This window comes from Trichechus manatus, unplaced genomic scaffold, assembly GCF_000243295.1.
Source record: "Trichechus manatus latirostris isolate Lorelei unplaced genomic scaffold, TriManLat1.0 scaffold00063, whole genome shotgun sequence".
Lineage (NCBI taxonomy): Eukaryota > Metazoa > Chordata > Mammalia > Sirenia > Trichechidae > Trichechus > Trichechus manatus.
The window spans coordinates 227,316-239,992 of record NW_004443999.1 but is presented as its reverse complement, the minus strand read 5'-3'; the positions used below and the strand labels follow the sequence as shown (position 1 = coordinate 239,992).

The window sequence follows — 12,677 nt, the reverse complement described above, 5'->3', positions numbered from 1 at the left end:
TATTAGTCCTTTGTACTAAATGGAACAGAACTTGAATACAGGGTTAAACTTGTAGTTCAGTGCCATTTCCACTGGCGTATGACCTGTGTAGCTCCTATGAGTCAGCACTAACCTCTTGCCAGCTGATGACCCTATTTTTACTAGCTTATTCTTTCTCTAAGAAGTCCTGGTGGCTCAATGGTTAAGTGCTTGGCTGCTAACCAAAAGGTCGGTAGTTCAAACCCACTAGCCTCTCCACAGGAGAAAGATATGCAGTCTGCTTACATAAAGATTTACAGCCTTGGAAACCCTATGGGGCCATTCTACTCCATCCTATAGGGTCACTATGTGTCGGAATCGACTTGACGGCAACAGGTTTGGTTTTCTGGTGCTCTTCTCTAGGTCTTCTGGTTCTGTGGGTAGAGAAAGCCAATCACTTTCTCCTGCTGTATCTACCATATAGGATTATTACTAGCTCCATATCTGTTGGGAGCTATCATTCGTAGATGTTTTTATAATTATAGTTTCTTGCTACAGTACCATGTAACATGGAGACATGAAAGAAGTCACGAATAAATCAGACATTCAATTACACTAATATTGTTTGAGCACATGCTAAGTATTATAGAATCATAGACCCACAGAGTTTAGAGCATTCTAGACTAGTGCTGTCAAATAGAACATTCTGGAATAATGGAATGTTCTGTATCGTGTTGCCTGATATGGTAGTCACTAGCCACATGTGGCTCTTGGACACTTGAAATGTAGCTAGTGTATATAAGACACTGAAGTTTTAATTGTATTAAGTTTTAGTCAATTTAAGTAGCTGCATGTGGCTAGTGGCTACCCTGTTGGAAAATGTGGGTATAGACCAGTCCTCTACCCTATGTCTCCCTATACATTCTTAATTGTTGTCTAGTTACATATTTAGGTGGGGACCAGTGGAGACCCCCATATGTTCTTGATTCTCAGCTCCTGGTCTTCAGGAGGAGGCTGAGGTCTACTCTGGGTAAGTGACTGAGCATTAATTGGTGTGCTGGGAGTCAACATTCAGCCTCCTTTTTAACTCCAAAGGCTCATGCATTCATGGCTCCTGATCCCTGCCATAAACTATTAGATTTCAAATGAAACCATTTTAGCTGTAAATGTTCGACACTAGCAGTAGTGTTAGAATCAGATTTCTGTTAAAGAAAAAAATCTGTTCCTAAGTCCTTCCCTCCTTCCCTCTGGGTGTACACACACCAAGAATCTAGCTTCAGATGCTGAGCTTGCAGCTCCTACCTGGTTTCTGCTGCTCTGGGCATTTTCCCTCCTTATCAGTTTTACTGTAACCAATACCACTAGCTTATCTGAGGACTGTGTTTTCACAAAATTGCATATGCGTTTCCTTCTACATGCTTCAGGGAGAAGCGAGAGGAGATTCATCTGAGAAAAGACGGAATGCTGGTATTTCTGCCTCAGGATTTAAAGACTCTGGGCTGAGGTCCTGGCTTTCTGATCTGAAAACTGAGAGGCTGGGCTAGGTGAGCTGAGCGGTCCTACAATTGGCTGCTCCCTGTGCTGCTGAGGAGATGGGGTGGAGAGCCACATGGGGGGACACTCCACTGTGAGCCTTTGTAGGTAGCTCGTGGAGGGGGGCCTGAGTAGAGTTTCAGTGATACCACTAAGTCAGCAAATGAAGGAGGCTACCAACTCTAGAATTTCATGAAATAAAAACCCGACTCTCAGTACCTCCATTTCTTCTTGTTCTCACCTTTTGAAAATGTTGCCTGCATCTTCTTCATGGTAGTTAATTGTTTACTTCTCTCCTATGGGGAAGGTTTAATACCGTGAAAACTGTGAGAGCTGGAACTAGACGGGACAAAGTCGAGTTGCCTTTTTTTTTCCAAGTCTTGCAAATTTTTCGCCTTTGGCGGGGTGCAGTCCTACCACTTTCATATTGCATGTTTTAGTGGCAAATATTAGAGTTTTCCTTCTCTGACAGGTTTCCACCTTACACTGATTCTGGCTTTTGCAAGTTTTGGTAAATAAAAAGAGCCTTTCACAAAGAGTAAATGGCCTCTATTTATTTATACACACACACACATATATATATGGAGCCCTGGTGGCAGAGTGATTAAGAGCTTGGCTGTTAACCAAAAAGGTTGGCAGTTCGAATCCACCAGCTGCTCCTATGGGGGCAGTGCTGTTCTGTCGTGTAGGTTTGCTATGAGTTGGAATCGACTTGAAGGCAATGGGTTTTTGGGTTTTTTTATACATATATAGAAAAGAAAAACCAGACAACAGGAAAGTGTACAAAGAGGATAACTCCACTAACATAGACATTTGTGGGAATGTCATTCCAGACACTTTAATACACAATCTTAAATAAATGGAATCATACTGTATATTTCGGTGACATACCTGACAGTAAATACGTGTCTGTATCATGTTTTGCTTTCACTGTGTATAGCTTCAGTGACTCCATATTTTTGGTCACTTGTAAGATTATTTCCTGAGGACAAGGGAGAAGAGTATATTCATGAAAAATTCTGAATACATGTTGTTAGCTGCTCTCCAGAAAGGTTGAACAAATCTGTTTCCACAAACAGCATACCTGGCTGCCCACACACTTCCTACTTCTGGTCTTAACAGTCTTTAGATCTTGTCTTAAAAAAATTTGCTGTCAAGTCAGTTCAGACTCATGGCGACCCCATGTGTGTCACAGCAGAACTGCATTCCACAGGGTTTTGAATGTCTGTGACTTTTCAGAAGTAGATCACCAGCCAGGCCTTTCTTCTGAGGCACCTCTGGGTGAACTCGAACCTCCAACCTTTCAATTAGTAGCCAAGTGCTTAACTGTGCCACCCAAATGGCCTAATCTGTGTTTAGCTGATGGATAACATTAGTGCTAATAATCTGTTAATTGCATCTCTTTGATTACTGGTCAAGTTGAGTTGTGCGTAGGTTGTCCATATGTCTTATTTTGTGATTTGTGTTCTGTATATTTCTGTTGGGTGTCGGTCTTCTTTTTGATTTCTTAAATTTCTTTGGATATTAAGATTATTAATTCTATCATGTAATGGAGTGTCTCTGCACCCTTCTCCCATTTGACTTTGCATATCATGTGTTTTATGATAGTTTTAAAGTTTCTATATTATAGTTAAGGAGCCCTGGTGGCACAATGGTTAAAGCACTTGGCTGCTAATTAAAAGTTTGGCAGTTCAAATCCACCAGCTGCTCCACTGGAGAAAGATGTAGGTAGGAGTCTGCTTCTGTAAAGATTACAGCCTTGGAAACCGTATGGGGCAGTTCTACTCTGTCCTATAGGGTTACTATGAGTCAGAATCAACTCGATGTCAGTGGGTTTTTGGGGTATATTATAGTTAGATTTATGAATATTTTTCTATATAATTCTGACTTTTGGACCATCCTTTAAAAGTTCTTCCTTCCAAAACTTATAAAAATTAAAATTCATCCACATTTTCTTAATTCGTTTTATTTTTCATTTTTTACATTTTTCATCTAAAATTTGTTTTGGTATGATGGAGCAAGATGAGAACTCTGGCTTAACATTTTTTTTCCCAAATGACTACAGCCTTCGGTATGGATTACACCTCAACATAAAGAAAACAAAAATCCTCACAACTGGACCAATAAGCAACAACATGATAAACAGAGAAAAGACTGAAGTTGTCAAGGATTTCATTTTACTTGGATCCACAATCAATTCCCATGGAAGCAGCAGTCAGGAAATCAAATGATGCATTGCATTGGGCAAATCTACTGCAGTAGACTTCTTTAAAGTATTAAAAAGCAAAGATGTCACTTTAAAGACTGAGGTGAGCCTGATGCAAGTCATGGTGTTTTCATTCTCCTCAGATGCATGCAAAAGCTGGGCAATGAATAAGGAAGACCTAAGAAGAATTGAAGCCTTTGAATTATGGTGTTGGCGAAGAATACCAAATATACCATGGACTGCCAGAAGAACGAACGAATCTGTCTTTGAAGAAGTGCAACTGAGGTGCTCCTTAGAAACGAGGATGGTGAGACTTGTCTCGCATACTTTGGACCTGCTATCAGGAGGGACCAGTCCCTGGAGAAGGACATCATGCTTGCTAAAGTAGAGGGTCAGTGAGAAGGAGGAAGTCCTTCAACGAGTGGATTGACACAGTGGCTGCAACAATGGGCTCAAGCATAACAGGATGAGGATGGCACAGGATGGGGCAGTGTTCCATTGTGTTGTATGTAGGGTCTCTATGAGTTGGAAGCAACTTGATGGCACCTAACAACAACAACAACAACAACAACAAATGGCCAGCTGGTTTTCCTAACACTATTTATTGAAAAATTCTTTTTAACCATTTATTTGCAATTTTACCTGTATCAGGTACACATTTCCCATATGTGCTTGTGTGTATTTGCAGATCTGCTGTTACATTTCATTTATCTGCTTATTTCAGCACCATTATCATAGTGCTTTAATTGCTGGCTTTATAATATACCTTACCATCTGGCAGTACAAGTCCCTCTAAAAGTGGGGGGTGGGAAATGACATGTTGATATTTCTGTGCTCTTAAAAATTAGACTGTTATCCCAGTAAATTGGGGCTATGTTCATAGAGTTTCCTACAAGGCTTATATGGAACAGTGATTCTTAAAATATGGTTTGTAGGCTATGTATATTATAATTACTTGGGGTATTTCTAAAAGTGTCAGATTTCTGGGCCCCACCCCAGAGTTCCTGAAACATAGTCTCTAGAAGTTGGGTTTGAGAAACTGTTTTTATGAGCTTCAGATGATTCTTATGAAGATCATGAGAAAATGAACACTCCGATAAAATATGATGAGCAGCAGCCACGATGTGTCCTGTTTTATTGTCAAGAACAACCACCACCACCACCTGTTTGTAAATTGGATGTATATGTTTGTGTGCGTATGTGTATATAACCAGGAGCCCTGGTAGTGCAGTGGTTAAGCAGCTTGGCTGTTAACCAGAAGGTTGGCAGTTCAAACCCACTAGCTGCTCCATGGGTGAAAGACATGGCAGGCTGTTCCCGTAAAGATTACAGCCTTGGAAACCCTATAGGGCAGTTCTACTCTGTCCTACAGGGTCACTATGAGTCAAAATTGACTCGATGACAATGGGTTTGGGTTTTTTTGTTTGTTTGTTTTGGTTTTTATATATGTAACCAGATTTGTAAATTTATCCTGTCAGTGAACATTCGTGAGCGCTTCTCTAGGCCAAGTTCTGTGCTAATGATGCAAGGATAAAACCTTGCATCTGAGATTTGACTTTAAGATGTATAATCATACTTCCTGATTACACACATGTGTCTCAGGCTTCTGTTGTACTTAAGGTCAAAGCAAAAGTATTGCCCTGAAGAAGTTTGCAATTGGGTTGTGGAGAAATGTATGTACAAATGGTGCAACCTGAGGGCAGTTCATCAGTTACAAAACAATCCAAATGAAAAAATGAGTGTGTTGGCTGATAGGAGAGAGTAAAGGAAGATAGCAGCATTGAATTAAGGCCTGTCAAGGAAAGTTTCCCAGATGGGAGAAAGAACAGTGCTCCTTTTGCCTTTGGAATTAAAGACTCAGTAAGTATTTTTTCATAAAAAAGGAATGGAGCACTTGTTTAAATGTGGTTGTGCTTTCTGAATTTCTTATGTCAGTCCGTCTTTTAACTGGATATGCTGAGGTTATGTTATCAGCACATTTTTCACCCAGTCTGGTGTCTTATAGCGACACAGGTATTTTGTTCAGTTTGCCTTTCTTTAAACCATGTTATTTATCTTCATCACTTGTGATCATTGTTAAAATAACAGTTTAGCCAACAAGACAGGGCATTGAATACAGGCTAAATGCTTTATAACTGTGCCTTTTGTGTGTCTGTTACTCACATTCCTTTAGATCCAGGAGTATCCAGTTGATGTCCAAAAGAACCAGCTGCCTTTCTTACGGAATCCGGATATTTTGGTGGGAGAAAATGACCTCACTGCCCTTAGCTATCTGCATGAGCCTGCAGTTTTGCATAATCTAAAGGTCCGTTTCCTGGAGTCGAATCACATCTACACTTACTGTGGTAAGTGAGGGGCATCTGTAGGTTGCGTGTGCTTGAAGGTGCTTACAATCCTTAGACTTCTACGTATTAAACACAATGGTTAAGAATCCTAATTTCACTGTCTCATTTAGAAGTACCCCTCTGCTGAGACCCTTGAAAGATTTGCAGTGGGTGAATGTTGCTTAATTAGGCCGCCCCACATCTCTGTGGGATGGTTGGTGTTAATCACAGCTCAAGCAGGGAAGAAACAGGCCACGCCAGGTAGAGGGATAGATGTAGCCTTAGTCCTTGGAATCAGTAGGAGAGAAGTAAGTACATCACTGTGTCCTAGCTTGTCACCTGCTCTCACCACCAACATACTCCTATAAATTTATCCATGGCTTGTTTTTCTCTCTGCTTCAGAGGGCTGCCTTTCTCTCTGAGCCTCTCACTTGCCTTGTGCAAACATGGTACAAAATGAATATTGGTTACATTAACGAATAAATGTCACAATAAATGCTCAAAATGAAAAGTATTGAAATCCTCTATTCTGTTTTTCTTGAAATTTCTCAATTTTCTGAATTCCAAATTTTGATTTCTCTTTGTTAGCGGATTAAGTGGTATGGTAGAAGCAAGAACCTTCCAACTGTTAATTACTTCAGGGGCACACACACTTAGGATCTGGTTTAGGGGTCTAACTCCCACATCAGGGTCAGGACAGAGACTTTCTTTGTGGGAGCCGTCCTGGTTACGCATCAGAGTTCTGGTCTTGTTCATAATCACAAGTTATGCCTCAGGTACTTAGGATTTGTTTTTTTTTTTTCCCCACTTTTGTGTTGTTTGTATTTTTTATTTTCACTTTGATTTGGAATTGGTAGATTAGCTACTAAGTTAGGATGAATTTTTCTGCCAAATTTCAGGAGCTGTGACAGCATGTTGATTTTAGTGCTTGAGAAGGAGTTTCCCAAAGGCCCTTTTACACCAGTCGTTAGTGGGAATTTTATTTGAAAGAAATCTTCAATTATCAGAGCCTCCAATAAGATGATTAAAAAAAAAAAATTCTACCACCATTTCAGGAGAAAGGATACATGACCATCAGCTTCATTTTTTAAAGAACTCCTCTCTCAGAGAGATCCTGGTGCCTGACGCATTTATCCAAATGCACTTTAACTCTCCCACGTGCAGCTGTACAGACAGACCATGAGTGACACCCCATAGAATTTTAAATCATCAAGGAAGCACTCCTTTCTGCTCTGAAGGGGGCTGGGACATTTTAAGAAAATGTGTGACCTCAGGATATATCAAAATTTGCATTGAATACTGCATGAATTAGGGTTTTATAGACCTCACTAATATACCCAGTGGAAATGTGAGGCTGCATTTTCTTGGTGATTCTCCAAGTGGTGAGCCTTATTTGATTTCTTTTTAGAATTTTTTTTATTGTGCTTTAGATGAAGGTTTACAGAACAAACTAGCTTCTTATTAAACAGTTAGTACACATATTGTTTTATGACATTGGTTAACAACCCACAACATGTCAACACTCTCCCTTCATGACTGTATTAGCAGCTTTCCTGTCCCCTCTTGCCTTCTAGTCCTTGCCCCTGGGCTGGTGTGCTTCTTTAGTCTCGTTTTGTTTTATGGGCCTGTCTAATCTTTGGATGAAGGGTGAACCTCAAGAATGACTTCATTACTGAGCTAAAAGGGTGTCTGGGGGCCATACTCTCAGGGTTTCTCCAGTCTCTGTCAGGCCAGTAAGTCTGGTCTTTTTTTTGTGAGTTAGAACCAATGGTGAGCCTTATTTGTTGTTGTTAGTTGCTGCTGAGTCAATTCTGACTCATGGTGACCCCATGTGTGTCAGAGTAGAACTGACCTCCATAGGGTTTTCAAGGCTGTGAGCCTTATTAGTGTCATTTATCAGGGTGTGGGGCCTTATTTTTCAACCTAGGTTGTCTTTTCAGATAAACTTCTACCAGAAGAGGTCTTGTATATGTCTTTTCCCTCCCCTTGCCTTTTCCCCTCTACTTAGAATAGTCTGGTTTATTACGCTTCAGGTTTCCTGAGTCTCTTTAAAACACCAGAAGGAGACACAATATAGGAGATTTCCCATCTCGACAATGAGCCTTTCCATTTTTTCCTCCTCTTCCCCAAATGACTAGAAGTGGCTACCTCGGCCAGTGGGTCTTCTGAGATCCAGAATGCAGTTTTATGTGAAAGAAATAGACATGAGTTCTGTCTTGTCTTGAAGATTTAATGTGTATTTTTTTATTTTTACATTCTCAAATATTATTAACCTACTTCACACACACACACACACGCGCGCACACACACACACACACACACACACGATCTGAAACCCTGTAGGATTTTCTGATTCTTCAATCAACATGTATTTATTGAGCCCATCATTCATTCCATTGTATCCTCTTGGGGACCCAAGAAGTAGAAAAATAATGAAATAATAAAAATTACAATAATATGTGATGTGATATGATATAGCACAATATAATACAATGTAATTTTAAAAAACACACAGTGCTTACTATGCAAGGCACTGATCTGAGTACTCTCTATGTATTGAATCATTTTATCCTCAGGACAACCCAGAAAAATGCAATTATTATCCCCATTTTAGAGTTGAGGAAACTGGAGCAATAAGAGGTTAAGTAATTTGCCAAAGTTACACAGCTAGTAATAGACTGAATCAATATTTGACCTTAAAATATGTAAATGATATTCCCTGCCCACAACTTGTTTGTATCTTAATTAAAAATCACCCATATACAAATGACAAAATTAATATTCCTTTTCCCACATTGTAATTCTAAGATGAATTGTTAAGTCTCTTTAACATCTATTGGCTTTCTTTTTCTTTGAGCCTGCAACACTTTATGTGTATCTATAAGACAGACTCATTTTGTTGAGTATTTGTGTGTGTGTGTGTGTGGGCATGCGCGCATGCACACACATTCTTACTCCAGACTATAGGGTGTTTGGAGGTCTGGCCTGTGTCTCATTCTTTCTTCACTAGGGCCCAACACCGTACCTGGTAAGCACACGGATACTTCTTGATTTGATTGATTGGTTAAGAATCATTCTGTTACCATCTCACTCTTTAGTTTTGATGTTTGTAAGTGGGAGCATTTAAAAGCTGATGCCAGGTGACCATTGGGCTACCAGAATCTGACTGCCTTGTATGTTTGCAGGTATTGTGCTCGTTGCCATTAATCCATATGAACAGTTGCCAATCTATGGACAGGATGTCATCTATGCTTACAGTGGCCAAAATATGGGTGACATGGACCCCCACATCTTTGCTGTGGCAGAAGAAGCCTACAAGCAGATGGCCAGGTATGAATAACCTCAGTGTAGAAGTTCTCCTAGATAGTCGGGGCAGAAAAGGGGTTTTTTCCTTCCTTTGCTGCTGATGCTCACTGGTGGAATGATGAGACTAAGGTTAAGGAAACTTCTTGGGAACTAAACCAGCCCAGGTTCTATTTCTTACCATATGTCTTTTTCTTATTTTTGTGAACCTGAAACGAGGCTTAGAGAGGAGTAGCTCCTTAGACCTCTATTTTTGAACAGTGGAATAAATCTCTTGCATCTTATCTCTCCTTGACTTCCTTTCGGCACTCTTTTGTCCCTTCCTGGCATAATGGAATCTATTTTACAGCATCTCTATCCACTTTTCCCAGGCTGGGCTACAGATACTCTCACTGAAGGCTTTTTTTTTTTTTTAAATAATCAGGACTCCTTGACAACTTTTTGAGAGCCCAAGTATTTGGGTCAGAAATAGAAATTTTAAATGGGAAGTCGTGTATAATAGTTTTGAGTTTTTAGCCTGAAAGTAGAGCTCTCTTTAGGTGCTTAAGTGATCTCCTCATTTTTGCTTTTCTTTTTCTAGCCCTGAAAAATAGGTGCAAGTCTGTTTCATCAAAAAATGAACTAGGTGATGGTCTTGAACTGTTGTAGCATAAAGTAGGGAAAGATAGTTTTTACCAGTGTTTTGGGGAGGGGTTACATACATATCCCAGTTAACACTAAAATACTGGATCCTTTCAGCTAAATCCTTCTTGCCTCCTCTAGAATGCATATCTTCTAGGGGACTGTTAGGCTAATTTAATTAAAGAAGTGAGTGATTTTTGTGGGAAGAGAATTTCGTTGAAGGTGGTTTGTACTTCGGTGGATTTCATAGTATAATTTTCAGCTCAATGAAAATGTCCATGAAGGAAGATTGTTTTACGTGCTTTCTTACTGATTTCCAATGTTTCATTTCTGACTATAACATGTCTGCATCATCACAGATACACAGTAACTATATTCAGAATCAGCGGTGATTAGAGAACTGAGAAATCTAATAAACAGAATGATCCATAACCATTTTATTTCTCCTAAATCTGGGAAGAGAATGGGAACGAAAATGATTGCAACCTGTGACCTCTCAAATGCCATAAGAAATACCACACACTATATTAATCTGCTATCAGGGCTTTCCTAAGAGTCACTTAGCTTGGACAACTGATTACTGCTCACTTCCTAACTGAACTTGTGGTTCCGGATCAGATGACGAGGGGAGAAGAATGAGTTTTAGTGCATTACACAGCACCTAGCCCTACTTGTGTATTACTGTCCAAGGTCAAGTAGAGGATGAATGAGGGCTGTGTGTATGGCACAATGAGGGAGGCCTGGATTCTGAACAGGCTGTTACATCTTGGGTAGATACATTAAGCTGAGTCTTAGCTTGCTTCATGTGAAGACGATGACTTTCCTTCCCCCTTTACAGAACAGTTTCTTTATGGTTCTAAAACAGAAAGTGGGGAGGGCAGTGGCTTGGTTCTGATTACGTTCTACCATGCTAAAATTTCTGACAGCTCTCTAGCACTTGTACTTTCATGAGTTCCATTAATATTTTACTATATTTCAGTCCCTTCTCCTTGCTTATTTAGTCACTTTCACTTAGACATATCAGAAGTTTATCAGATGTTTTTTGAGGTCCCACTATAGGTCTGAGAATCTTCTAGCCTCCAAGTTCATTGACGCCATAGACCCACATGCTGAATGTTTCCATTCTTTCCTTCCATACCTGAAGCTGGGCTTATGGTTAGTCTATACGTGGGTTATTTCATTTATTTGGAGCCTTGTTTACACTCATCAGAGGGAAGGGGACATGGGAACCTGGGTGGTGGTGATGCTATCTTGCTTAGGATAATGAATTTGATGATTTAGGGGTTTTAATGCTAAAGTTGGACCAGAAATTGCTTCCTTTAAGGTTTTAAGGTTTATACTCATTTTACCCACTGAGTTCCAAGGTGTAGCCAAACAATTTTGGTGAAGTTCTTAAGCAATATTTGCTCATAAGCATGCATTAGAAGTATAAGACCAGCACATGTGGCCACAGGAGAGAGCTATTTTTGAATTAGTACTGTTGTCAGCAGCTCAGGTTTCCGTTATTGATCTGAGAGGTGCGTTTGAAGCCCCAGCAGAATCTTTGTAGTGCAGGGAGGAAGGAGACCCATTGGTCAGATACAGGGAAGGCTTTTGCCGTGTTTCCACTATGTTCATTCTCTGTTCGTTTCAAATACTAGAGTATATTCATTCAACAGTACTTGCCAACTGTGTATTGTGCCATTCCTGACTCATCAGTAGTTGTTTGAAATAATTATATGGTTCAAGTAGCCATGGCCTAGCCCAGTGTGCTTGGAGGTCTGAGCCTCCCTAAATATCTGGGCAGAATAAAGGACATAAGAAACTAAAGTTGTTATCTTTCAGTGTTTGGAGCCTATGACTACAGGTTGACTTTGGACTTAGCGATTCTGTCTCTTAATTCAGTTGGGGACTCGATTTCCTTTCTTGACCTGGCTCTACAACTCTTAATGCTTTGAGTGAAGGGGGACTCTGTCAAAGAACCCCATCTTGAGAATTCCAGCAAGTGCTGCTAGTGCTGGAGGAAAAGAAGAGGAGACACTAGTAAGAGAAGAGGATTAATTCAGCGTTCCTATCCCCCTCCCTCTTATATTCACCAAGTTGAGACTTAAGAGTAAATGGAGATTCACGGCGAAGAAAAAGGTTAAAATACACCTACTCCTCACTTACCGACTATCTCGTTATCCGATGTCTTAGTCATCTAGTGCTGCTATAACAGAAATACCATAAGTGGATGGCTTTAACAAAGAGAAATTTATTCTCTCACAATCTAGTAGGCTGCAAGTCTAAATTCAGGGCATCAGCTCCAGGGGAACGCTTTCTCTGTCGGCTCCGGAGGAAGGTCATTGTCGTCAGTCTTCCCTTGGTCTGGGAGCTTCTCTGTGCAGGAACCGCAGGTCCAAAGGACGTGCTCTGCTCCCAGCACTACTTTCTTGGTGGTGTGAGGTTCCCATGTGTTTCTGCTCCCTTCTCTATATCTCAAAAGAGATTGGCTTAAGACACTATTTAATCTTGTAGACCTCATCAGTATAACTGCTGCTAATCCATCTTACTATATCATAGTGATACAATTTATAACACATAAGGAAATCAGATCAGATTATAAAATGGTACACAATCATGCAATACTGGGAATCATGACCCAGCCAAGCTGACAGATATTTTTGGGGGACACAATTCAATCCATGACATCTGTCATTTTGCATTTATGACAATAGTGAAAAACCTACTATCCAACTATTTTTCACAGTAAC

General features: G+C 40.2%; 1 protein-coding gene across 1 annotated transcript in view; it reads left to right on the top strand.

The window, feature by feature from the left end:
- MYO5B (myosin VB) overlaps positions 1–12,677 on the top strand; it is a gene marked incomplete at its 3' end in the record, with an annotated part of 218,200 nt that overhangs the window by 14,191 nt on the left and 191,332 nt on the right. Inside the window, exons 2-3 of the mRNA XM_023733930.1 lie at positions 5,871–6,042; positions 9,207–9,351. Of these exons, the coding sequence (XP_023589698.1) occupies positions 9,290–9,351 (62 nt within the window). The remainder of the gene's footprint in view (positions 1–5,870; positions 6,043–9,206; positions 9,352–12,677) is intronic.